The sequence below is a fragment of the Sebastes umbrosus genome, chromosome 17, assembly GCF_015220745.1.
Source record: "Sebastes umbrosus isolate fSebUmb1 chromosome 17, fSebUmb1.pri, whole genome shotgun sequence".
Classification (NCBI taxonomy): Eukaryota; Metazoa; Chordata; class Actinopteri; order Perciformes; family Sebastidae; genus Sebastes; species Sebastes umbrosus.
The window spans coordinates 1,621,993-1,649,539 of record NC_051285.1 but is presented as its reverse complement, the minus strand read 5'-3'; the positions used below and the strand labels follow the sequence as shown (position 1 = coordinate 1,649,539).

General features: G+C 38.5%; 2 protein-coding genes across 6 annotated transcripts; both read left to right on the top strand.

The window, feature by feature from the left end:
- The first annotated feature begins 1,135 nt into the window (after positions 1-1,135).
- Positions 1,136-6,148, top strand: tbl2 (transducin beta like 2). The gene is made up of 7 exons (XM_037749595.1): positions 1,136-1,349; positions 3,290-3,411; positions 3,534-3,718; positions 4,033-4,184; positions 4,740-4,866; positions 5,130-5,282; positions 5,524-6,148. Exons 1-7 carry the CDS (start codon positions 1,223-1,225, stop codon positions 5,984-5,986), a joined length of 1,329 nt encoding a protein of 442 aa, XP_037605523.1. The 5' UTR covers positions 1,136-1,222; the 3' UTR covers positions 5,987-6,148.
- An 845-nt stretch (positions 6,149-6,993) lies between these two features.
- Positions 6,994-22,144, top strand: mybbp1a (MYB binding protein (P160) 1a). 5 transcript variants are annotated; one of them, XM_037748675.1, is made up of 28 exons: positions 6,994-7,263; positions 9,370-9,465; positions 10,166-10,249; positions 10,338-10,412; positions 10,501-10,608; positions 10,699-10,889; positions 11,005-11,172; positions 11,343-11,460; positions 11,572-11,861; positions 11,944-12,054; positions 12,133-12,258; positions 12,578-12,784; positions 12,965-13,073; positions 13,492-13,596; positions 13,710-13,862; positions 14,147-14,257; positions 14,944-15,108; positions 15,229-15,402; positions 15,994-16,151; positions 17,538-17,672; positions 18,052-18,172; positions 19,490-19,621; positions 19,707-19,775; positions 19,868-19,981; positions 20,818-20,919; positions 21,007-21,131; positions 21,496-21,803; positions 21,843-22,144. In XM_037748675.1, the coding sequence occupies exons 1-28, from the start codon at positions 7,081-7,083 to the stop codon at positions 21,890-21,892; spliced, it is 3,888 nt and encodes a 1,295-aa protein (XP_037604603.1). In that variant the 5' UTR covers positions 6,994-7,080; the 3' UTR covers positions 21,893-22,144. The 5 variants fall into 5 exon arrangements, with proteins under 5 accessions (XP_037604603.1, XP_037604601.1, XP_037604599.1 ...); XM_037748673.1 differs by having other exon boundaries at positions 21,496-21,806; XM_037748671.1 differs by having other exon boundaries at positions 12,578-12,780; positions 12,961-13,073; positions 21,496-22,144.
- Positions 22,145-27,547: the final 5,403 nt, after the last annotated feature.

Genomic DNA, 27,547 nt, shown 5'->3' with positions numbered 1-27,547 from the left:
AATGCTCATAAAATATGTATTTATATAAAAGGGGAAATTCCACAAGTAAAAACAAAATGATAATCTAAAGCATAAAATAGTGCAATTAAAATAAATACAAACATAAATAAATATAAAATAGTAATGTAAATGTGTAACTTAGTTAATGATAGTATTCAGATGGGAAAACTGAATGTAAACAGGATGTAGTGTGTATATGCATGATGAGAAGTAATAAATGTACACAGGTTTAAACAGGAATGTAGTATGTAATAAGAAGCACTACAAATATATACAGAAGTGTAAACAGGAATGTAGTATGCATAGAGAAGTAATAAATACTTATAATAAATACTATATATAGTATATACAAAATGTTTTCTGCTGAACACTGGCGGGAGAAGTATTCAGATATTGTGAAAATATAAAATATTTAAAATATATATAAATGAAATATATGTAATGAAAATATATCTTCATAATATACGTATATTAAATATATATACAGTATAAAGTATATATAAAATAAATATACACTACAAACTAAAACACTAAACACTAAAAGTACTGTATTCAAAACCATACTTAAGTAATAGTATATATATATATATATATTATTTATTTATTTTAATAAATAAATAATATAAATATTATATAAATGTATATATATAAATATAATATAAATTGATTTATATATAATAAATATATATATTTATAAATATATATTATAACGAAAATAAAGTCATAACTTAAAGAGAAAAAAAGTCGTTATAACGAAAATAAAATCATAACTTTACGAGAAAAAAAGTCAGAATATTGCGAGAATAAAGTCATAACTTTACCAGAAAAAAATTAAATAACATGTTAAATTACTAATTTATAATACTACAACTTTATTCTCGAAATCTCAGATTATTTTTTTTCCCTCAATGTGGAAATATATATATGGAAATATATATACATTTATATATGTATATATAAATGTATATATATATATATTTATAAATATATAAATATATATATATATACATATATATATATATGTATATATATATATATATTTCCAGTCCTGTAGGTGGCGGTAGAGGCGGTTATCTCCTCAGTTTGCAGTTCAACATTTAAATCGAAGAAGAAGAAGCAGTAAATAATGTGCGCCTGCGCAGTAGCCCTCTCAGTAGTGCGTTAGCTCGTAGCCGTTAGCAGCACTAGCAGGACGTGGCAGCAGAGAACAGAGACTATAAACATGGAGATAGCAGCTCTGTTCGCTTTGACTCTGCTGCTGGGAGCTCTGGTGGTTCTGGTCGCCTTAGCGGTGGGTCGACGGAAAGAAGAACTGAGAGAGGAGATAGAGCAGGCGGCGGAGTTCAACGGTAAGAACCGAACCGAACCGAACCGAACCAGACTAACAGTTAACGTTAGATAATGTAACTCTAGTAGCCGAGACGGCGAGTCACCTACCGGGACTGTTACTATCTCTATATATACTCTTTGACACTCACATTCCTACCAACTAACAGACTGTTACTATCTCTATATACTCTCTGACACATGCTTAATTCATTCATTCATTAGTTTATTGATTCATTCATAACTAGAGGGGTTTATCTGCTCGTTAACGCAAACACAGGACTATAAGTAATAATAGAAACGAGTAATAGAAACTAAAGCAACTTTGAGCGACTGTCACCTGTTAGCCAATCAGAGAAGGTTTCACTGACGGACCAATAGGAAGGCTGCTTTCTGCCTGGTCATTCACTATTAATTATGTGGATGAAATATTAATTAAGCATTGTGTGTTTGACTTCACAATAGAAACAGAAGGTTAGTGTAGGTCAGGGGTCAGCAACCTGTACTATCAAAAGAGACATTTTTGGGCAAAGAAAAATAATAAATAAATCTGTCTGGAGCAGCAAAACATGTGATCATTGTGATGAAGGTAACACAGTTTATAGTCTAAGTATATAGTATATAAGTCTAATGCAGTGAGGGCCAAAGAGACAATGTACTATGGAGTATTAGGGTCACACTGAGGGAAAAAACATCTGAGATTTACACAATAAAGTCGTAATATTACGAGAAATGTCATAACTTTACGAGAAAAAAAGTCGTAATATTACGAGAAAAAAGTCGTAATATTACGAGAATAAAGTCATAACTTTACAAGAAAAAAAGTCGTAACTTTACGAGAAAAAAGTCGTTATATTACGAGAATAAAGTCATAACTTTACGAGAAAAAAAGTCGTAATATTACGAGAAAAAAGTCGTAATATTACGAGAATAAAGTCATAACTTTACAAGAAAAAAAGTCGTAACTTTACGAGAAAAAAGTCGTTATATTACGAGAATAAAGTCATAACTTTACGAGAAAAAAAGTCGTAATATTACGAGAAAAAAGTCGTAATATTACGAGAATAAAGTCATAACTTTACAAGAAAAAAAGTCGTAACTTTACGAGAAAAAAGTCGTTATATTACGAGAATAAAGTCTTAACTTCACGAGAAAAAAAGTCGTAATATTACGAGAAAAAAGTCACAACCCTACGAGAAAAAAAGTAGTAATGGGCGCCCATGTATGGCCAAGGCTCAGTCCTAGCAGCGGTGGACCCGGGTTCGGGTCCGGCCTGTGGTCCTTTCCGCATGTCATTTCTCTCTCTCCCCCTTTCCAACACTCTATCCACTGTCCTATCAATAAATACTTAAAAATGCCCCCAAAAAAAAATAACTTTAAAAAAGTAGTAATATCACGAGAAAAAAAGTCATAATATTACGAGAATTAATCTCTGTTAAAATTATTATCGAAGGAAAGAAGAAAAAACATCAATATAACACCTAATTACAAACTTTTCAGCGGTTATATATGTGTACACATACAAGGAATCTTAATGTACTTGCAGCTCCAAGAACAGTTAGTAAGAACTATAAAATAGGCGTACAGCTAAAAACAAGGACAACAAAGCTGAACAACTATAGGTATAAATAAACATGGAGCTATTTTATGCACGCAAGTAGGTGAAAAAAAATGCATGTCTATGTAAGTCAAACTGTTTCAATTCAGTTTGTTTAAAAGTGCACAAGGGATTTTGACAGAAAGAGAGTGTGCCGCTAAATTATTTAAATTTTCAGTGTCTAATAACGTCGTTCTTTGGAGGTTTGTTTTCTGTTACCGGATGCTATAAGCTGCAATATCCATGTCATCGCTACGTCCATCACCTACCGTGTGTTTCCCTGTGTGTCAGAGACCTTCTACAACAGTAGAGGCTCATAAATTCAGATGTTCCTGAGTGTGTCCCTCGCTGTGTTTTGTCTCTCAGCTGAAGGCAGTAATACGAAGGGCCTTGCATCCAAGAAACCGAAGCAGGAGAAGCAGCGCAGCCGGAAGGATAAAGCTACGCAGCACACATTCAGTCACCAGCTGTTGGCCGCCTCACTGAAGGTAAACTGGAGCACACAGTGACACTGTAACACACACACAGGAACAAATGATGCCTCACCTCCAGACTCCTTCTCCAAAGACATTCTTTTGAATCATGTAAGTGTGTGTTTGTGTACTTTCAGAGCCACAGTGCCAACGTAACGTGCCTGGATTTCAGCAGCAACGGGAAGTACCTGGCGTCCTGCGCTGACGACCGCACCGTCCGCATCTGGAGCACCAAAGATTTCCTGGAACGGGAACACAAGTGTCTGAGGGCCAATGTGGATCTGGATCACGCCACGCTAGTCCGCTTCAGCCCGGACTCCAGGTCTCCCTCTCTCTCTTACTGGACTAACTTTCAAACTTAACCAAGACTAACTTTAACGCTTAAACTTTAACCCTTAAACTTTAACCCTACACCTCAAGCAGCTCTGAGAGATTAAGGAAAGTTTAGTGAAGTGAAGTAAATGTATAGCTTCTGCACCTCCACACCAGCTGTTTTGATCTGGTGCTTTGTTGTTCCTTCTGCGTTTGTCAAACAGAAATATATCACTGGTTCATCTTGAGGTCATTTCTTAGATACAGGCACATGATAATCCCACCACCTTCTTCACTGACTCTTCTTCATTTGTTCCACTGCAGGGCGTTTATCACCTGGTTGGCCAACGGAGATACCATCCGAATCTTTAAAATGATCAAAAAGGAGGACGGCACTCTGACCTTCAAAGCTGCTCCTGAGGACTTCCCCCAGAAACACAAGGCCGCCATCACCAATATTGGAATCGCAGAGACAGGTACACACAAAATGTCTTAGGGCGTATCCACCAAAGTGTTTTTTTCCCAGGCTGGGAGTGCTTGAGAGCGCTTTGGAGGCACAGCATTTTTTCAGCGGAATATCCGTATGTGGCTTGCTCTGGATTAAAGGAAGGCTGAAGCTGGCGAGTACGTCCGTTCAGTTCAGATTCAGATCAAGGTTATTGTCCCACACAGGGTAAATTTGTTAGGTCCAGTGCTCCAGACATGAGGACAACATGAAGTCCACAATAAAAACAATAGCATAACATACACAATATGACCACAGTATACACAGGGTAATAAAACACATTGGAGCATGTCTTTGTGGTTGGCTATTTGTCCCGCCGGCCGGCTGGGTAAAAAGTGACCGTGATGAGCGCAGCGTTTTTCCCAAAGTGGAACATTTGGGTAAAACAAGAATTACTGCCAAGAAAAGAAAAAGTTGTGTGGTGAAAGATGTTTTCAGTATCCGTAGACGTTCATAGGTAGTTTGTCATCAGTCTAAAAGACGTGTAATGACAAAGCTGGGCTGATTCTGTGTTTCCTCTTCGCAGGCAAGTTCATCATGAGCGCCTCCATCGACACCTGCATCCACATCTGGGACCTGAAAGGAGAGCTGCTGGCCTCCATCAACACCAACCAGAACACCAATTCTTATGCTGCCGTCTCCCCGTGTGGCAGGTCAGTCCCATCGCTGCAAAACCTTCCACTTGACCAATCAAATCTTGCACTTTTACACTTTATTACATTTACTTCTTAAATCATTGCCATTAGTCTGCACGCAATGCCACCTTTAGACATGATTTATGAACATACAGTGAACAATGCACAGTGATTCTTTACTGTGCTGAGCAGCCTCATCACTAACAGCAGATAAAAACAAACAAATAATGAAATGACTGACTGATGTGGAGGTGTAATTGTGTCCGTCTCTGTGCTCTCAGGTTTGTAGCATCGTGCGGCTTCACTCCTGACGTGAAGGTGTGGGAGGTTTGCTTCGGGAAGGGAGGAGAGTTCAAAGAGGTGGCGCGAGCTTTTGACCTGAAGGGCCACTCTGCAGGAGTTCACGCATTCGCCTTCTCCAATGACTCTCACAGGTAAGGAAAGCCTTTCTTTAATGATAGTAATAGTAATGATAGTCTTGAAAGGAGAGGGGATGACATGCAGCAGATGCCCGCTGCTCGGATTCAAACCCTGGGCCGCTGTGGTCAGGACTCATTTTTAAGCCTAGGTACTTAATTAGTGAGCTTCAGAGGTGCTGGTTGGTTGAATCTCTATCCTCACTATCTGTTATTTTTATGTTTAATTGCCCTCTTTTCTCTTCCTTTCCTTCATCAGGATGGTGACCGTCTCTAAAGACGGTACGTGGAAGCTGTGGAACACAAATGTGGAGTACAAAAAGCAGCAGGACCCCTACCTGCTGAAGACGGTCCCCTGCACGTCGTCTGAAGGTAGCCGTGCAGCGTTGTCTCCAGACGGCCGGGTGGTGGCCATCAGCGACGGCTGTAACCTGGCCATGTACAACGCCGCCAGCGGCCAGCTGGAGGAGGAGCTGCATGGCGTCCACAGCGAGGAGATCAACGACCTCAGATTTGACATTAACGGGCGCTTTCTGGCGTGTAGCGGCGACAAGGCCATCCGAGTGTTTCACAACGCCCCGGGCTACCGGGCGGCCATCAGAGACATGCAGGACATGCTGAAGAAGGCCCAGAACGAGGCCATGAAGCAGAGACTGCAGCAGCAGATCAGAGAGGCTCAGAGCACCCTGGACACGGTGCTGGCTGCTGCTCCCAGAGACTGAACGAGACCCAACAAACTACAAACTACACTCTCAACCTGATCCTGTCTGACTACTCATCTGTTTTACAACCTCAACTCACCGTCTGCCACTAAATGACCTGCTCCGCAAATAAAAATCTGCATGCAGTTTTAATAAAGAACATCTTTTTATGGAAAAATTAAATGGTTTGATTTCAGATCTTTTTGTCCTGTTTCATATCTTTGCTGTTTTTTTTTTTTATTTGACTTCTGCAGCTTCAATTTACAGTCAGACTCCACTCACAAATATGTTTTTGTTTTTTGTTCCTTCACTTGTATGTTTGAGCTTCACTGTTCAGAGCAAGGTTATAATATTTTTGATTTTTCAATTATTTATTTAAATTAGCTTTGAATTCAATTTCATTTTAGTTTGGTTTTAGTTATTTTTCAGAGTGCATTTGATAGTTTAAGTTATTTAATTTTTTTTAATTTATTTATTCTTTTTTTATACAGTCCCCGCTTTTTGTTAGAAATTATTATATATTTTTGTATTTGTTTTTATAATTTTTTTATTTTTATACTGTCCCCGCTTTTTATTATAATTGTTTATTTTTATTTTTATACTGTCCCCGCTTATAATTTTTTATTTATAATTTTTATTTTTATTTTATAATTTTCCTTTTTGTTATAATTTTATTTTTTAATACAGTCCCTGCTTTTTGTTATAATTTTTAATTTTTTTATTATATTTTTATTTTTATACTGTCCCCTCTTATAATTTATTTATTTTTTATTATTTTTATACAGTCCCTGCTTTTTGTTATAATTTATTTTATTATTATTTTTCTACTATCCCCTCTTATAATTTATTATTTTTTTTTATTATTTTTATTATTTTTTATTTTTTATATATTTTTATTTTTATACTGTCCCCGCTTATATTTTTTATTTGTATTTGTATTTTGATACTGTCCCTGCTTTGTGATATAATGTTGTTTTGCGTTGTTCATTAAAGTTTTGGGGAAATGAAAAAAACAAAAGTGCAGTTGACCCGGAAGTAGACGCGTCGCAGTGAGCCCACGTGTGTTCCTGCAGCAGCATGTCAGGTTGAGGTCTGTGTGGAGCAGAGAGCAGCAGATGTCTGTAGAGATGGTGGAGCTCTCCGTTACTGTACCGGAGCCGGTCCGACCGGCCGGAACCGGGATCCTACAACAGAACCGAGTCTTCTTAGACTTCTTCTGGGACCTGGCCAAACCAGACCAGGAGGTCCGGCTGAAGGCGGTCACAGACCTGATCCAGTACCTGAAGACCAACAACAAGGTGAGCCAGAGCAGAGAGACACACTGAGACACTGAGGAGCTGCTGCAGGAGGATGTTTAAACCAGCATGGTCATACTCTCTAATCAAGCATACTAACAGTACTAGTTAGTAGTACTCAACAGTAGTACTCAACAGTAGTACTCATCAGTAGTACTCAACAGTAGTACTCAACAGTAGTACTCATCAGTAGTACTCATCAGTAGTACTCATCAGTAGTACTCAACAGTAGTACTCAACAGTAGTACTCATCAGTAGTACTCATCAGTAGTACTCATCAGTAGTACTCAACAGTAGTACTCATCAGTAGTACTCATCAGTAGTACTCAACAGTAGTACTCAACAGTAGTACTCATCAGTAGTACTCATCAGTAGTACTCAACAGTAGTACTCAACAGTAGTACTCATCAGTAGTACTCAACAGTAGTACTCATCAGTAGTACTCATCAGTAGTACTCAACAGTAGTACTCAACAGTAGTACTCATCAGTAGTACTCATCAGTAGTACTCAACAGTAGTACTCAACAGTAGTACTACTAACAGTAGTACTCATCAGTAGTACTCATCAGTAGTACTCATCAGTAGTACTCAACAGTAGTACTACTAACAGTAGTACTCATCAGTAGTACTCATCAGTAGTACTCATTAGTAGTACTCATCAGTAGTACTCAACAGTAGTACTCAACAGTAGTACTCAACAGTAGTACTCATCAGTAGTACTCAACAGTAGTACTCAACAGTAGTACTCAACAGTAGTACTCATCAGTAGTACTCAACAGTAGTACTCATCAGTAGTACTCATCAGTAGTACTCATCAGTAGTACTCAACAGTAGTACTCAACAGTAGTACTCATCAGTAGTACTCAACAGTAGTACTCAACAGTAGTACTCAACAGTAGTACTCATCAGTAGTACTCATCAGTAGTACTCAACAGTAGTACTCATCAGTAGTACTCATCAGTAGTACTCAACAGTAGTACTCAACAGTAGTACTCAACAGTAGTACTCAACAGTAGTACTCAACAGTAGTACTCAACAGTAGTACTCATCAGTAGTACTCATCAGTAGTACTCAACAGTAGTACTCAACAGTAGTACTCAACAGTAGTACTCAACAGTAGTACTCATCAGTAGTACTCAACAGTAGTACTCATCAGTAGTACTCAACAGTAGTACTCATCAGTAGTACTCAACAGTAGTACTCAACAGTAGTACTCAACAGTAGTACTCATCAGTAGTACTCATCAGTAGTACTCAACAGTAGTACTCATCAGTAGTACTCATCAGTAGTACTCATCAGTAGTACTCAACAGTAGTACTCAACAGTAGTACTCATCAGTAGTACTCAACAGTAGTACTCAACAGTAGTACTCATCAGTAGTACTCAACAGTAGTACTCAACAGTAGTACTCATCAGTAGTACTCAACAGTAGTACTCATCAGTAGTACTCAACAGTAGTACTCATCAGTAGTACTCAACAGTAGTACTCAACAGTAGTACTCAACAGTAGTACTCATCAGTAGTACTCAACAGTAGTACTCATCAGTAGTACTCATCAGTAGTACTCATCAGTAGTACTCAACAGTAGTACTCATCAGTAGTACTCATCAGTAGTACTCAACAGTAGTACTCAACAGTAGTACTCATCAGTAGTACTCAACAGTAGTACTCATCAGTAGTACTCAACAGTAGTACTCAACAGTAGTACTCATCAGTAGTACTAATAACAGCAGTGGTGGAAGAAGTACTCTGACCTTTTACTGAAGTAAAAGTAGAAATACCACAGTGTAGAAATACTCTGATACAAGTAAAAGTCCTGCATTCAAAGTCTTACTCAAGTAAAAGCACACAATTATTAACATCAGAATATACTTAAAGTACAAATATATATATATATATATATGTGTGTGTGTATATAATCTGAGATGTGATTATAAAGGAGCATTAAATGAAAATACTCTAGTACCTCAAATAGTACTTGAGTAGAGTATTGTTATTTAGTGAACTATCTGAACCCTGTTACCTTTAGAATATATACAGTGTCATAATAACAAGAGTGCCTTTACATGCTGTCATCATGGTGTGTTTCTCTCTCTGTGTGTCCTGCAGGCTGATGAGTTGGAGTACTCCTTTAAGAGGCTGGTGGACGGACTGGCTCACACCAGAGAGGCTGCTAGACCTGGATTCAGTCTGGCTCTGGGACAGGTGAGTGGAGACCACTACCAGAACCAGTTTAACCCAGTTTAACCCAGTTTAACCCATCTATCCATAATTACGTTTCAAGCTGACTAGTTATATTCGTAGATATCTATCTATCTGTATAAACCTGGTATTTCTGCACAGTAGCAGATAAAGATCAGGCTACACTAATATCATCAGTATGATATTATTTGTATATTGTTTGACTCGTATGATGCAAATATTTCCAATAACTCCAGAGCGTTGTAAAGTCCAAAAGTCAACATTTATTGAAAAAAAGATACAGTAGAATTATTTCCACAATTCACAACATGTTTTTATCTAACGAAATATTCTGCTTCAATACATATTTGTTGGCGTTTAGCCTTTTAAAAACAACATTTTTACTGTTTGTTCTCCCGCTTGCCACACACAAACATGTGCCTGTATTAAACGGGTGGTCTAACAGCAATCTAACAAAACCATAAATTACTATTATTTGTTTAGGGTGATGATGTCATAAAATAAACTCAGAAAAAAGTTTGGAAATTTGTGTTTGCTGGATTATTTCTCTGTTGTTACAATGCTAACTGGCATTGTATTTTACATCGTTGGAAAGCCTGTTTATTGACCTTAACTGCTCTACTACAAGTGTGAAGAAAATGACTGAAGCAGGAAGTAATGAACATTTATTGGCTTCAGCGTGACATGAGATTCTGTGTTTCAGGTCTTGAGTGCGTTTGAAGACGTCTCTCTGCAGAGCGTTCTCGACAGAATCAAAGAAAAACACAATCTGCAGACGGTGAAAAAGGTGAGTGTGTCAACGTTTTCTCTGTCTGTTTCACGAAGGAGCTCTTTATGAACGTCGAGGTCTGAACTTCTCTTTGGTGTTTTTTCAGAAACTTATCAGACATGCTGCGTTTGGAAACTTGTTCGGCGTCCTCGCCGTTCATCAGTCCGGCCGCATCTCTAAAGTAAGTCGTCTCACCTCTATTCATCAGGTTGTGTGTTTGCAGGATGAAAGAGTTAGAGTCTCTCTAATGTGTCTCTGTGTCTCTCCAGGAGCCTCAGGTGGTGTTGGGATGTGTGCAGCTCCTGCAGAGTCTCAGTCCGCACAGACAACACCTGAAGGACCTGCCCACTAAGACCATGACAGACATCCTCAATGAGGTGACCACTGCTGCTCAGTTACACCTTTATAATAATAGTAATATATCTCTATAACCATAATACATGATGCATGTTCAATCTGTCCGTCAGATCCCAGAGGAGGTGTTTGAGGAGGTCCTGCTGAGCGCCCTGCAGACTGACCTGGCGTCAGCCTTCAACACTCCGGAGCAGCTGCAGCTGCTGCTGGTCGCGCTGCAGCGCTTCCCACAAACACTCAAACCCAAGAAACTGAAGAAGCTGCTCGGCTCCTCGACCATCATCAACGCCGACAACATCCCCAAGTAAGAACACCGGCAGCTTTATCTCCCTTCTAAAGGCCTTAAATAGCTTTAACCGAAATGTATCCCGTACTACGCCTGCTGTTTGGAAAATCTATCATGTGATGTCGTCTGGCAGGTTGACGGAGGTGATGAAGATGGCGGCCCGCTCGGTGAAGAAGGAGTGCGTCCTCCCGCCAGTGGTCCCGGACCTCCTGAAGCTCTCTCTGAAGGAAGACAGCTTCCAGCTCTTCTGGAACAACGCCATCATCAACGGCATGTTGAAGGAGCAGCCGGGGCCAGCTCAGTGAGTCTCTATATATTATATTATATTATATTATATTATATTATATTAACATACATATATATATATATATATATATATATATATATATATATATATATAATATATATATATATATATATATATATTATATTACATTCTACTAACGTACATGTTGACCCGTCTGTGTCCAGCTACCTGAGCTTCCGTCTGCTGGGCAGCGCCCTGCCTCTTCTGTCTGCAGCCCAGCTGAAGGAGGTTTTGTCTGGAGAGGTGATGACGCAGTACGGCGAGCACGTGGTGTCCGCTCAGGTCAGTGGCCTCGTCTGGTTGATTATAAACGACAAGTTATGACGGGATGATCTAAGGCTGACTAACAGCGGACTAATAAGAATCTCCTCCATCATGTTTCTCTCTTCTCAGAAACCGGACCGCTTCAAGCTGGCCCCGGAGATGGACGTCTACGTGTCGGACTTCCTGGAGGGCTGTCAGGACGCCGACAGACAGCTGGCGGTGATGGTGGGCTTCTCCTCGCTGAGCAACCAGGGCTACCCCGTGGTGCCGTCGGTGTGGCGGGTGGTGCAGCACCTGCAGCCCGCGGCTCTGCAGCGCTACGTCGACTGGCTGAAGAACATGTTCCTGCAGCCGCAGCTGGACAAACTGCTGGACTTCAGCACCCGCAAGCAGAAGGACAAGAAGGAGGGGAAGGAACAGTGAGTGTAGACGCCTGCTGTGTTGTTTAGCAGCGTGTTGATCATGCTGGATGGAAACTGAATGTTTGATTTCCGTCCTCAGGAAGGAGAACGCCGTGTCCCGCCTGAGGAAGTGGATTATTTCCCGTCTCTGCTCGATCATCGACAACCAGCAGGTGAAGAAGCAGGAGGATCTCATCATGGATGTGGCCAGGTGAGTTGAGCTCCGTCTCTAAGTCCCAGTGTTTATGATGAAGAGAAAGACCATCAGCTGATGTTGTTTCTTCTCCAGGTTTGTCTTCTTCCACTCGTTCTTCACCATCAAGAAGGCCTCGCAAGACGTCCCAGAGACAACGGGGAAGCTGTCCGTCCCTCTGGACGATAAAACCAGAGCAGTGCTCGTCAATTCATTCTTTGGGTGAGAGATGAAATCTTCTGTTTGGTCATGCAGCACTTTAATGCTTCTTAAGTGTTCATGTATGTTCTCTGGTGCAGGGTTATTATAGTAAATCTGTTACCGATACACGGTCCAGCTGTTTGAGTCAGTATCGGCCCGATATGTGATCCGGTCTTGGTATTGGTGCACCCAACTGGAGACTGAACTGTTCACATCTTCACTTGCAAACCACAAAATAAATGTGATGTCATGCAGAAACCTCTCAGCCAGAGTGGAGCTCAGGTGTTTTCAGGTTCAGGTGTCTCACTGCTGCATCACTAACTGTCTGTCCGTCCTCCAGACTCCTCCTGTCCATGCACCACCTGCCGCTGTCCGAAGACCCAGCCGAAGGCGCGGCCGTCAACCCAAAGCGAGCGCTGGGCGTCACGGCCGACGGCACCTTGTGGATCTACCACCTGGTCCAGTACGCCAAGACGCTGCTCACCCAGCCGAAAGTAGTCCAGAGTGTCCAGCCCTTCAGCCCCGAGCAGACACAAGCCTGGGACAAGTAGGACACCAGTTTCTCCTCTATGATTTCATTGTTTGTTAACAGTAAAATAACTATGAGCTAAGTTTAATTAACTATCAATTAACCATTTATAAATGATGGTTATTCTATATCTGTTTAATGAGTTCTACTAAACGAGACGGGAACATGTTTGACAGCTCTACATGTGTGTTCTTGCAGCATGTTGGAGTCGGTGGAAACCCTGAAGAAGAAAGCAAAGAAAGGCCCGACTGCAGAGAGCGCCGCGTTCCAGCAGCTCTTCCTGTTGGTCGGCATGCACCTCTTCAAGGTACTATATATTATATTATATCATATTATACTATATTATATTGTATTATGTTATATTATATTATATTATATCATATCATATCATATTATATCATATTATATTATATTATATTATATTACATAATATTATATTATATTATATCATATTATATTATATTATATTATATTATATCATATTATACTATATTATATCATATTATATTATATTATATAATATTATATTATATTATATTATATTATATTATATTATATTATGTCATATTATATTATATTATATTATATTATATTATATTATATTATATTATATTATATTACATTATATTACATTATACTATATTATATTATATTATATTATATTATATTATAGTACTGCTGTTGTTATTGCAGTCTAGTTTGACACTCAGACTTTGTCCTGAAAGGCCCCTGAAGAGCTGCTGGTCATCATGAAGGACCTGCAGAGCTGCGTGGACAAAGCTCAGGAGAAGAAGGCCAAGAAGAAGACGAAGAAGAAGAAACAAGGTGAGGCCATGATGATGATGATGATGATGATGATGAGGATGCAGCAGCTGCCTCCATCATCCTCTCACATCATACTTACTTACGGTGTTTAAAAACGATGTGTTTGTGTTCCACAGAGGAAGAGGAGGAGCCCGAGTGGGTGGAGGTGATGGTGGACATCTTGCTGTCGCTGCTGTCTCAGCCGAGCCGACACATCAGACAGGTCTGCAAAACGGTCTTCACCTCCATCTGCCCTCACGTCACCGCAGCCGCCCTCACCGCCATCTTAGACGTAAGTAACACGTGCAAGGAAGTCACTTTCTAAAACAGATCACCATCACAAAACCGATGTTTAACTGCCTACTGTAGATAAAATAAACTTTGTATTATTTATTAATTTTTTAGTGTATATATACTATATTAAAAAAATTATATGTATATATATACATACTAAAAAATTAATAAATAATACATATAATTAATATATATATATATATATATATATATTAAAAATAATAATAATGTTAAAAAATGTATTATATATTGTAATGACGAGTGTTGTTGTGCTCTGTGTAGGTCCTGGACCCAGAGAAGGATGACGAGGAGGACGGTGCTGTGGTCGTCACTGACGACAACAAAACCAAGAAGAATGATGAAGATGATGAGGAAGACGATGTGGAGATGGAGGTCAGTTCTTCTCTTGCTTATTCACAACTTGTGCTGCTGCCTGTCTTAACCAGGACTCCCTGGAGAAAGAGGTTTTTTAATCTCAACAGGAAGTCCTGGTTAAATAAAGGTTAAATTAAATTAAAGAAAATATATATATATATATATTTTCTTTTGTCATCTTATCAATAACATCATATTATTGTCTTTTATAAAATATTTAAAATATAAAATATTATATTATATATATATATATATACTTTAAAAAAACATAGATTCAAAATATATATTTAAATAAATATATTTAAATAATATATATTTGTTGAATTGTGATCGCATACAATAATTATTTCTCAAAAAACTAAAGAAAAGATAATTATATATACAAGTATCAAACAACTTTATAATTGCTACTGTACATCCCAACCCACTCCACGATCCCAACATCTAAAAAACAAAAAATAAAACAAAATTTAAAAAATAATAATGAGGTTTAATTAATAAAAATAAATAAATAATACAAATAATAAAATAAATAAATGATAAAATACATATTTATTTTTATTTATTTTATTTATAATTATAAGATTCCACTTAATAAATGTGTCTTTACTCTTATTTATTATTATTTATTATTATTTTTTGTACTGATTTAGAAGAAACATTTGATACTGAAATCTTAAAACTTGTGGTTATGGTTCCGCCAGGATGACAAGTCTGACGGATCAGATGATGAGGATGAAGATGATGAAGCAATGGAAGACGAAGATGACGAGGACGAGGAAGAGGACGAGGAAGAGGAGGTGGTGGGAGATGTGGACCAAAGTTTCCGTCTGGAGCTGATGAAGGTCCTGCAGCAGCAGAATGCTCTGGTGGGTTTCCAGGCGTCCTTTAACGATGTTTCAGAGCAGCGTGTCAGCAATAAATCAATTAATGGTATTTTAACACTGCTAGATCAATAATAGTCGTCTGTTGTGCTGCTGCATATTCAGGCCACAGAGGAAGACGGCAGCAGTGATGAAGACCTGGACGATGACGCCATGATGGAGCTGGATAAGGGCCTGGCGGCGCTGTTCTCGGAGCAGAAGAAGAAGAGCCAGGCCAAGAAGGACGAGAAGACAAAAATCCAGAAAGAGAAGTCGCTGGTCCGAGACTTTAAGATCAAGGTATTTCAGTTTGTTGTCTTGAAGAAGTATGGAGGCCAGAACCTGCCAAAATCAAAAATACATTAATAAATTACTCAATAAATTAATTAATATGCCATTAAATATGCCAAATTTGATATTAGAAATAAATGTAGGCATTAATTAATTGGTAAAATGTGGCATAAATTGATATAGATAGATTTAATGGCATATTAATTAATTAATGTATTTATTTATTTATTATTTAATAATATTATTGTTAATAATAATAATAATAATAATAATAATAATAATATTTCTGAATTTAAATAAAAAATAAAGGGAAAATGAAATAGAGCAGATAAATAGGGGAATTAATAAAAAGGTAAATAAATAAAAAACAAATAAAAACATAAATATCAATTTATGTCACATTTTATCAATTAATTAATGCCTACAATTATTATTTTTTTAATATATTTTTTTGGTACATTTAATTGCATATTAATTAATGTATTTATTTAGGCTAGAAGCAGGGGGAAACTGCTAGCCTAGCTCCATTTAAAAAGTGGAAAAATACACCTTCCACCAACCCCGACGTTGTCTCTCCCTCCCTTGTTTGGCTTGGTGTAGGTGTTGGACCTGGTCGAGGTGTTCGTGGCCCGGCAGGCCGGCAGTCCTCTGGTTCTGGGTTTGGTGGAGCCTCTGCTCACCATCATCGACAGAGGAATGAGCGGCGACAGCGACCAGCAGGAGCAGGACTTCCTCCGCCGAGCTGCAGATATCTTCAGGTAACACGCGTTTCTTTTTGTTTGGTTTCTTTACATGTTTGGTGTTGAGGTCATCCGATCTACTTCACACTTGGCGGGTGTATTGCTCAGGACTCAAGGGAGTTAAGTGTCTAATGTGTCTAATGTGGTGCAATTTGGCCAAATGGCGCTATAATTATGATCTTTACGTTTTGTCCTGTAACTCTTGAACCGTAAGATTTTGACCAATTGTCACCAAATTTGGTCGAGAACATCTCCGGACCAAGCTGGGAAAAGTTACTTTTTTGGATAAAAAAATGTTTTCGAAAACATTTTTGAAAAAATGTCAAAAATCATCTAAAAAAATTTCGAAAAATGTCTGAAAAAAAGTTTTTAAAAAATTGTCCGAAAATATCCGTCAATAGGCCAAAAAAGTCAAAAAAATGTCAGAAAACTACCGAAAAAAATATCTGACAAATGACCAAAAAAAATTCTGAAAAATGTCTGAAAACTAAGTCCAAAAAACATCTGAAAAATTTCTGAAAAAGTCTGAAAAATGTCCGACAAATGTCTGAAAAAATGTCCAAAAAAGTCAGAAAAATCTAAAAAAAAAAAAAGTAAAAGAAAAAATGTCAGAAAAATGTCAGAAAACGTCCAAAAAAAGTTCTGACAAATGTCCAAAAAACATCAGAAATGTCAGAAAATGTTTGAAGAAATGTCAAAAAATATCCGAAAAATGTCAAAAAAAAAATCAGAAAAATGTAAAAAAAAAAATCAGAGAAAAAGTCCAAAAAATGTCAGAAAATGTCTGAAAAATGTCAAATTTTTTCTGAAAAAAAGTCCAAAAAAAACGCCATAAAAACGTCCAAATAATGTCTGAAAGCACTTTGTGATATTGCGATGACATTTGGTGAACATGTGTAGATATAATGTCTGAGTGACTATGGCAAGTTTGGTGCCATTTGGCCAATAGGTGGTGCTGTAGCAGCATCATCCAACTATAAAGGAAGTTTTCTCTGTCTGTGTCTGTATGTATGACCCTCTTTATGCCCTTCATTCACTTGTTTTTTATTAATTGTGTGATTGGGATAACGATGGGGCGTTGAATGAGGCCAAGTGGTAACATAAGACTTATATCTACACATAAATACACATATACTGTACATATATGCACATCTGGCATCATATCAGACCATCAACGGAGAAAAGAACCACAGAAATGTCTAGAAAACTTCTGGCAATTGCCGACAGTTACATCTAAATAAAATCCAATTTTAACACTAATAGAATTGATTTCTGGCTAATTTACTTTAATATACTTTAGAGAGAGTCCGACCCAAACTGATGTCTCAGCTCGGGTTTAAAAGGTCTTTTTATTATTGATTCTCACTTTGACTGAACGTCTCCTCTGTCTGTGTGATTGTTCAGGAACCAGCTGTGCAGGTCGAAGGTTTACTGCAGGACCGTCGGCGACCGACAGGGGGAGCTCCACGACCTGCTGGACAAACTCATGACTAAGAGCCAGAAACTGTCCGAGTCCTCCGTCTGCCTCTACTACTTCAGGTACAACTTCACTGTTTTTAATGGATAAGCTGAATAATATGATGCTCAAATCTCTCACACACCACAGTATGTGTGACTAAAGAAGAATCTGTTAATCCCAGCTTGTTCTAGGCTGCATTATTGTGACGCTGGACACTGAAACAGGAAGCTGTTCCTGGTTAAATCTGCTCACATTTTGATGCAAAGCTTCCAGTTTCTTTTACTAATGAAGGCTGATTTCTTCTGAGCTCAGAGGGATCTTTGTCTCTCTCATCAGTCTGGTTGAACCGTTGTACAATGCACAAAACATCATACAAAATAACATCGTTTTGTAAAGAAGACTTTCTGCAAACTACCTCAAGTGTTGTTGTGTTTATCTGATGTTGAACTGTCCCTGCAGTGCATCTCTGTACGTGGTCAAAGTGCTGCGAGGAGCTCCTCCTCCTCCTCCTGCTGATGCTGAGGCCAAAAAGGGGGAGCAGACCGCCACCGCCGCCGCCGACGGAGCTGCAGCACACGATGTACGTTTACACACTGATTCATTTATCACCTCATTCACTCTTCTAAACCTCCTTGCTGCTGAGTTTAGATCACCGGACAATAGTGCTCTTACATCCCTCATATTATGTCCAGCTTTGCTCCAGAAAAACATTCTGGTCTGTTCCGGTATTTACTGGGTCAGGAAGTGGGTCAGTCCTGGAGAACTTGTCCCCCTTTTATCCAGAGTGTCTTCCTCACACTGTTTCTATCGATATGCAATACATTTATTTTAAAGTTCCAGCTTCTTAAATGTGAGTATTTGCTGGTTTTCTACGTCTTCTGAGTGATGGTTAAATGAATATTTTTTGATTTTGGACTGTTGATTTGAAGACGTTGCCTCGGGCTAAATGAGAAAATGATCGACAGATTAATGAAAGTAATTCTTAGTTGCTGCCGTAATCTGTTCAAAAAGACGTTCAGTTATCTCACACACATTTCTACGGTTGTCTAAACCACCACCATACTGATGTTTTGAGTTTATAAACTGAAGTATTGACCAGATTAAACCTGATGGTGGAGCTAGATGGAAAGTTAAAGAATCAACAACATTACAATTCATCCTGACAAGAACATTTAAATGTTTGCACCAAATGTTATGACAATCTGTCAAATAGTTAAAGGGCTAGATTTGTATATCATTCTGTAGCATCCCAGTGGTGTTCCTGATGTATTCAAACACAAACAGTCACATTTTGTTCGTATGTTTTAGCGTCAAATTACTATTTTCCCTTCAAGCTCTGCTAAATCTATTTCCCACGTGACCTGACGCAGGTTTCTGTGTGATGACGCTGCTACATGTACAGAAAATATAATTATATTATATTATATATTAATAATATTAAGCGGTAGACGATGTCTGACGGCGAGGTGGCTAAAATATCATATTTCTCTGCTGCTCCCGTCCACAGCCGCTTTACCTCGCCATCAGACAGCCCTCGCCGACGGGGAACTGAAGCAGTTATATCGCTCTATTCAAAGCCCCCAGACTCCATTCACAAAGGCAGTAGTTTTACCTCTCAGAACGCCGGAGTATTACATACAACCTAACTTAAAAAAATCCAAACTAACCCTTTTTAATTCAGTTATTTCCAAACTCAGCACAGCTAACGTTGACTCAGGTAGCGTTCACGTTATTCATAACCTTATTGATCAGCTTACTGTGGTAACCTACGTCACTGATTCCTGCAACAGCTGAGTGGACGTTTCCATTTGAAAAAAACAAACAGAACGCAGATGGAGCCGTCCTTTAAGTTAGTTGTTTGCTCCTTCATGGTTGTGTCGTGTGTTTGTGTGTGCAGTTGAGGTTCACGGGCAACTTGGATGTGGATCGGGTGTCGGGCATCTTCAGAGACGCCCTGAGCTCCTTCATGGGCCGGCGGAAGAGCCCTCTGACCGCCCAGATGTTCACCGACTTGTTCACCAGATTCCCTGTGAGTACAGCGACGCACATCTCAGACGTTCTAGTTCATGTCTCTCTAATATAATACTAACGCAGCGTGTGTGTTATGTTTCCAGGGTTTGTGTGTGAAGCTGTTGGATACGATCATGGAGTACATCACATCTGGAGTCAGAGTTCACCAGCAGGTAAAGAAGAAAAAACCTTCTCCCTGCTTCATATTCATTTATCACCAGCTCTAGATGATGGACGATGTTTTGTGTGTTCGGTGTGTGCTTAGGGCCAAGCGTGTGTGCTGGTGTTGCGGGCGATGCAGAGCCGGGAGGTTCAGCAGCTGCTGAGCGGCGCTCCGTGGACGGAGCTCTGTGTGAAGGTCGCGGGTCAGCTGACGGCGGTAGGTCAACGCAGCTCTACATCACGGGGTTAACACTACTCAACACATACACACTCTCTTTCCCTATTGTTGCTCTTACTTGTTTGATTTATTTTGTCCATTTGTGGGCAGCGCAGCTCTCTACATCTGACATATTTATTACTTTATAAAGTTATGAACTTTTAAGCAAACAGTTGTCTGTTTACAAAATCCAGACGCGGAGCAACATGATCATGGATTTCTTCTAGTCGTAGCTAATTTGCAGTCCTCGTCCCTCGTCAGGCTTTTAAGGGATAAAACACAGAATCAAATCCTCTAAATCCAGTCCAATAAATAAATAAGATAAATACCTGCAGGATGAGAGGAGATGGGATTAGATGTTTAGGTAATGTCTGAGTTTTACAGAAGGTCACAGCGACCTTGCTGCAGCTTGAACGAGGTGTTTTCTGAAGTTTTCCTCCTGTAGACGTGTGCAAATTTTAATTATATTGTTCTAGAAGGTTTATGAAATTGCATCGTGATAAACGATGATTAGAGAGCTGCACTCGCTGACCTCTGTGTGTCCACAGGACGCTGAGGTGTTAACACATGATGCATATAATTACACGCTTCTGTACTTCTTCACCAAACCACCTCCTCACCTCTGTGTTGCTCCGACCTTTCATCCGAGACAAAAACAACATAACTCCTCTAGAGGGTTTTTAAAAATGTCTCGCTAATAAGATGTAATCTTCTACTTTAAAACGTGTAATAAAAACAGTTTTGTCCATGCAATGTTTCAAAATGACTGCAGGGTAACAACTTTACTTTAAGGCCGACATGGATCACAGTCTAACTCCAGCGTCTTCTCCTCTCAGAGTCTTCAACAGGTCGGTCAGACGGAGAGCAAGGTGGTGAAGGAGAAGGTGGTGAGGACCCTGGAGCTCTGTCAGTTCCTGGTCAAACACGTCCACCAGCAGGTATGTGTGAGAGTGAACTCATGAGAGAGAGACAGCCGCCGCTGATGTGGTTTCTGTCCCAGACTCAAGTCTCTGCTCCCGTTGTAGAAGCTGACCGTGGACCTGGAGCCCCTTCAGACGGTCCTGCAGACCCTGACCAGCTCCATCACCTTCAACAAGACCGGCAAGCTGGAGGACACCTACTGGGCCGTGGTGAAACACTTTGGAGTCATGTGAGTTTATTCTGGTGATTCTCATCAGACGACAACCTCCGGGTCTGAGAGGTGAAGCCAATGAAGTGTCTTAAACCTGCATTCTCTCTACCAGCCAGCAGGGGGCGACTCCTCTGGTTGTATAGAAGTCTATGAGAAAATGAGTCTCCTTCTCTCTTGATTTATTACCTCAGTAAACATTGTAAACATGAGTTTATGGTCTCAATCTCTAGTTTCAAGTCTTCTTCAATACAGCATGATGTTCATTTAGTAAATGATGGTCCCATTTAGAGTCACATAGACCATAAAGCAGGGGATGCTTTAGGTGTGGCTACCTGTATTGAAGCCGTCACGTTGACCTTTGCGTGTGTTTTCACGTTCACAGAAAACCCAAAGTTGAAAAGACGAAGCCCGACAAGGAGGCCGATCAGCAGCAGATTCCCAAGAAGAAGAAAGGTTTTCTGCCAGAAACAAAGAAGCGTAAAAAGCGCGACAAACCTATTTTAGAGCCAGCGGCTGCAGCAGCAGCGGCGGCGGCGGCAGCGGCGGGACACGTCTCGACCTTCAGAAAGAAAACTGCAGTAGATAAAGGACAAGGCAAAAAGAAACAAGACAAGAAAACAAAACAGAAGCGACCGGCCGACGGCGCGGCGGCTTCTCAGCCCAACCCGGCCAAGAAGAGCAAGACGACGACGACGCCGTCTGAGAGCAAGAAGAGCAAGACGACGACGCCGACGCCGTCTGAGAGCAAGACGGCCAAGAAGAAGAAGAAGAAACAGTAGAAAGACGGAGGAGGCCAAATATAAAGTGGACACTGCTATTTAAATGTTCCTTTTTAAAGACGCTGCGTTTTCGTCTGTTAATTTTTCTACTTACTCGGCTGCCAGCTCAGTGTGGAAGACACGTTGGTATGTTTCAATATTATTATACATATTGAATACTCTACATGTGGGACATGAATTAAGATGGATTATTTTTCTAATACGTGACTGCTATTGATTAGAAGAAAACAATAAATTCATTTCTCAACTCTGCTCCCATTTCAGAACACTTCCATCCGCTTTGTTATGCATCATTAATAAGAGACATTAGTGAAATAAATAAAAACAACTAGGTGAGCGTCACGTGACCTCGTCAACGCTCATCGTCAACCTACAGACAGAATATAAAACTCTGATCTGAGTGTTTGACAAGTAGGGCAGTCCTACACAGAGCTGCCTCTACGCCTGCACGTCACAGCGAGGGCCACTTCCGGAGTTCTTTTCCTAAACCTAAATAAGTAGTTTTGTTGCATAAACCTAAGGAAATTGTTTCCTGTGTAGACGGATGTTTATTTTGAAAAGGCTGTAGCATGTAAGGAGCAGAAATTGACACGTGTTGCTGGACATTCGTAGGAAATCGAACGAAAAAGGAGGAACAACTTTTTCATAAGATATCATACGAACCGTTGCATGAAGATACGTTGCACAAGACCACGGTTCGGTTTCTACGCCATTCAACGGTTCCGTTTTGCATCCCTACTGTGTTGTATGAAACCATGGTACCGTCATTATTATAGAAGTATTGATTATAGCTGCTTTAACTAGATACCACTAGAGAGCTAAAGGATAAACCTTGTGGTATTGTTCTATAGTTTTATGAGTGTGTCACTCTGAATATCGTCACACCTCCCCTTTAAGTGAGAACCTTTTTCTTTCTTTTATAATTGGCGTGAACCAGAAATTGAACGTGTCACTGAACAAACGCAGCCTGCCAAGCTTCTTCTTTTATACGACTAAACCTCAGAACCATTACTGGAAGACGTGGGAGGACGTTTTCACCTTTCTGTGTCACATGTATTATCCATCTGGCCGGTCTCGTACACTGTTATATAACTACTCTCATTAGGAAGAGCTGCTCTCTGTGCGCAGGGTTTGATGTTGCAACAAGCTTTGTGTGTCTATAAACTGAGGTGAGCAATCACACAGAGCCCTAATTCAGCTGTCAGGAAAATGATGCAGTGTCCCACAAATGGATTACTGTACAGGACATGAAGCCGTGCTGCCATAAATCTACAGCGGCGCCAGGCAGGTAGCAGTACCCATCCATCAGTTTATCTCATCTCAGAGCTTCTCTCCACTCCAGGAACCTTCAGTGGTGGCGGATCTCCACAGGAGCCGTCTTACACCTAACATGCAGGGTGGCGTCCTAACACAGTAGAAATAGATATAGGAAAACAGAACCAGCCTGGTTCCAATCAGTACAAACTGAGTCTTGAAGCTGCTCTAATCAATGTTTTTATTATATATATTTTAATTATATATTAATCATGGATCACATGACTACTTGTATGTGAAAGGGAACATCCTAAACATTTATATAAAATGTAATGAGTGGTATGGAGTCATATGAGTGCCATAAAATCTAATTAATCTGTAAAAGAATACAAAAATAAATGTGGAAATATAAAGACAAATAATAAAATGTAAAAGAATAATTATAATCATTTTAATTTATTTTCATATTTATTTCTTTATACATTTATTTTTTAATATATATTTATTATTTTTTTGCGTATAAATTACTCAATTTTTTTAATTTAAAATAGATTATATGTGTGCAGGAATCGACTACTCAGCCTAAAAGTTAGTTGATTGACAGCTTGACCCTTCAATGAATAGGGAAAAGTATAAGGAAAATAAAGGGATAAAAAAAAATAATTAGAATAATTGTCATTATATAAAAGAAATTCAGAAAAAGATTGAGTAATTTAAATACAAAAATAAATAAATACATATTTTTTAAAAGATCTAAATAAATACATAACTTCAGGAACAGGAATCGACTACTCAGCCTAAAAGCTAGTTGATTGACAGCTTGGCCCTTTAATGAAAAGCAAAAGCAATAGAGAAAAGAATAAGGAAAATAAAGGGATAAAGAAATAAAAAGAAATAATTCTCATTATATAAAAAAGAAATTAAAAAAGACAAAAATTTAGTAATTTAATTACAAAAATAAATAAATACACATTTTTTAAAAGATCTAAATAAATATGTAAAGAAATAAATGTAGAAATATAAAGACAAATAATGAAATATAAAAGTAATTATAAGCATTTTCACATTTATTTATTTATATATTTTTTAATATATATTAATAAAAAATGTTTTCAAATAAATTAATCTATTTCTTTTCATTTAAAGCCTAGAAGTTAGTTGATTGACAGCTTGGCCGTTCAATGAAAAGCAAAAGCAATAGGGAAAAGAATAAGGAAAATAAAGGGATACAAATAAATAATTGTCATTATATAAAAATAAATAACAAAATAAAGAACAAATTGCAAAAATAATAAATATTTAAAAAAAGATATTAATAAATATATAAAGAAATAAATGTGAAAATAAATTAAAATGCTTGTAATTATTATTTTACATTTTATTATTTGTCTTCCACCTGTAGTCCTCTTTATATTTCCACATTTATTTACTTATTCTTTTACAGATTTACTCCTTTTTTTATGGCACTCCCAAGACTATTGTAGGAAGTGACTCTTTCTATAAATATAGCTTTTAATATCAAGATAGTGGGATCAGTTGTCCTGTAGTCCCCTTTCAGTGACGCCCATTTAAATCACCAAGTTCCCTGTATGTATCAGATGGTATTTTAAGTTTAAAAGTAAAGATTGCACTATAGAAAAGGATCAGGGCTGATGTGTTCTTCGTTCTCCGGCCTACAGAGCCGTGGAGGTGCTCGTCTGAGTTCCTGGCACTGTACGTTTCGCAGCCACAGCGTGAACCTGCAGTAACGAAGCGTATAAACACACACCGGTGGTGACAAATCATCCACCTCGAGCCCTGACAGCAGGGGTGAGAACAGGAGCAGCGGTGTCCTCTCTTCCTGACAGCGAACTGTCGCTTGTCATCGCCGTGAGTTGAGATAAAGAGCGCAGAACCAATCTGCTAATGCAGCTCGGAGGAATAATCAGAGTGGGCTGTAAAGTCGAGGGCAAAGTCTCATCAATATGAGTAAGCTGTATCTGAAACGCAGGCCCGCTTCATCCCCGTCGCTTTATGAAATATTCTCCTGTTGGCCCATGTTGTTTTTATGGGCCTTTGGAGTCTGATGCTCCGCAGCAGGCGGGCTGGCAGGCTGCTGGCAGGGTGTTACTTCTATATCGAGTGCAACCGGAAAGCCATTAATTAGTGCAGCCGGTAGTTTACTTGCCAGACCTTGTAGGAACAACCTGAGTTGAGTTGTATTGTTACTTGGAGGACGCCCAAATGTGCCTCACACCGTCTCCTGTTCAACACCTGCTGGGCAGAAATCCTCCTGTTCCTCTAGTAGTGATAATCATTTAACGGAGCGTAGCTGTTTCTTTTCACTGTCTGCAGAACCCATACTGTATATTTTACAATAATGCTGACCATTTCCAAAGCAAGCAAGTCTGCAGGTTGATCGTCATACTTCCCAGCAATGAAAGGAAATCAATGGTTGTCTGGAGGACTGAAAAAACACATTCAAAGAAGAAGGAAAAGATAGTGAATACTGTGAGTGTTCAACAGATTTGATTCAAAACATATTTTAGAACTGAGACAGTCCAAACCATCCATTTATATATTTATTTCTTTATAATATATATTTATTAATTTTTCTTGCAAATAATATAAAAGAGTAATTATAAGCATTTTCACATTTATTTCTTTATGTATTTATTTGTATATATATTTTTAGAATAAATATTATTATTTTTTTGCAAATAAATTACTCTATTTTAATTTTATTTAAAATCAATTATATGTGTGCAGGAATCGACTACTCAGCCTAAAAGTTAGTTGATTGACAGCTTGGCCGTTCAATGAAAAGCTAAAGCAGTAGGGAAAAGAATAAGAAAAATAAAGGGATGAAAATAAATTAATAATTGTCATTATATATAAAAAAACAAAAAACAAAAATAAAGAAAAAATAGAGTAATTTAAATACAAAAATAAATATTTTTAAAAGATTTTAAGAAATATATAAAGAAATAAATGTGGAAATATAAAGACAAATAATAAAATATAAGAATAATTATAAGCATTTTCACATTTATTTCTTTATGTTTTTATTTGTACATATATTTTTAGAATAAATACTAATTTTTTTTTGCAAATAAATTATTCTATTTTCATTTTATTTAAAATCAATTATATGTGTGCAGGAATCGACTACTCAGCCTAAAAGTTAGTTGATTGACAGCCTAGCTGTTCAATGAAAAGCTAAAGCAATAGGGAAAAGAATGAGGAAAGTAAAGGGATAAATATAAATAATTGTCATTATATAGAAATAAATAAGAAAATAAAAAAAAAATTGCAAAAATGTATAAATATTTTTCAAAAAATCTAAAGAAATATATAAAGAAATAAAGAAATAAATGTTGAACCTCCTCAGCTGGCCCCCTTTTAGATGCTAAACAATTCAAGTAAGGATTCCTGTCCAAAAACCGAATCATACCTCCTAAGTAGGATGTTTGCGTCTCTTTAAACCATGGATGTATAAAGAGAACTGGATACAGCATTGGAGTCGGGGCCCCATTCATTCCTATGAGAGTTGCTCAGTGGCGCATGATACCAACATGGTTCGACTTCCGAGTGGAAAAGTACCCAGATCTTCCAGCGATCTTCTGCTTCATTGCCGCCATTTGGCCACTATGAAAGTTGGCATCAACAGCCGGCGCTCTTCTTTGGGGGCTTGCTTTAAATGTTGCTACCGCGAGGAATTGTAGATCAACATTATCTCTTTTCCTTTCGTAAAGGATGGTGAGATAAGAAAGGAAGCATTGAAGCACCTTTCCTTAGCATCTAGAGAATTCAACCAGCTCTTATCATCACTGCAACTTAATCAATTCAACACCAATCCTTATATATAGTGGGGCTATAATGTAAACTTTGTCCTGGTATTGGTACCAGGGGAGAGGTCTGTTGGGGCTATAAATAAAAGTTTAAGTAAGTTAGTCAAGCTTTATTTATAGCACTTCTCCAAAACCAGGGCTTTATTCACTTGGGAGCACACCATATCTTCCTTTAGGATTACGTACGTATGATTAAATGCTACGAACTGAAGACCAGTTTGCGACACACATTACACACAACCATAATAATGCTATTATAAACAACCTCAGAGGACCTGATCCTCCCACCGGCCAACCGACGTCCTTTGTAAAGTCTATCTGCAGCGCTGAAGAGAAGATTCCTGCGGGACAACCAAACCCTGAACTGGCCTCATTAATTCTAAATGAGGCTATACACAATAACTAGGCTATTCCCAGAGCAGACTAAAGTCACAGTAAAGTTTCTCCCTTCGTTTCTCTCTTTCTGATACACCTCTATATGTGTGACAATAAATAACTGTAGTCCTACTTCATCTATTCCTAACTATTGACCTCAATCATCTTATCCACTGACCTTCATCAACTGACCTTC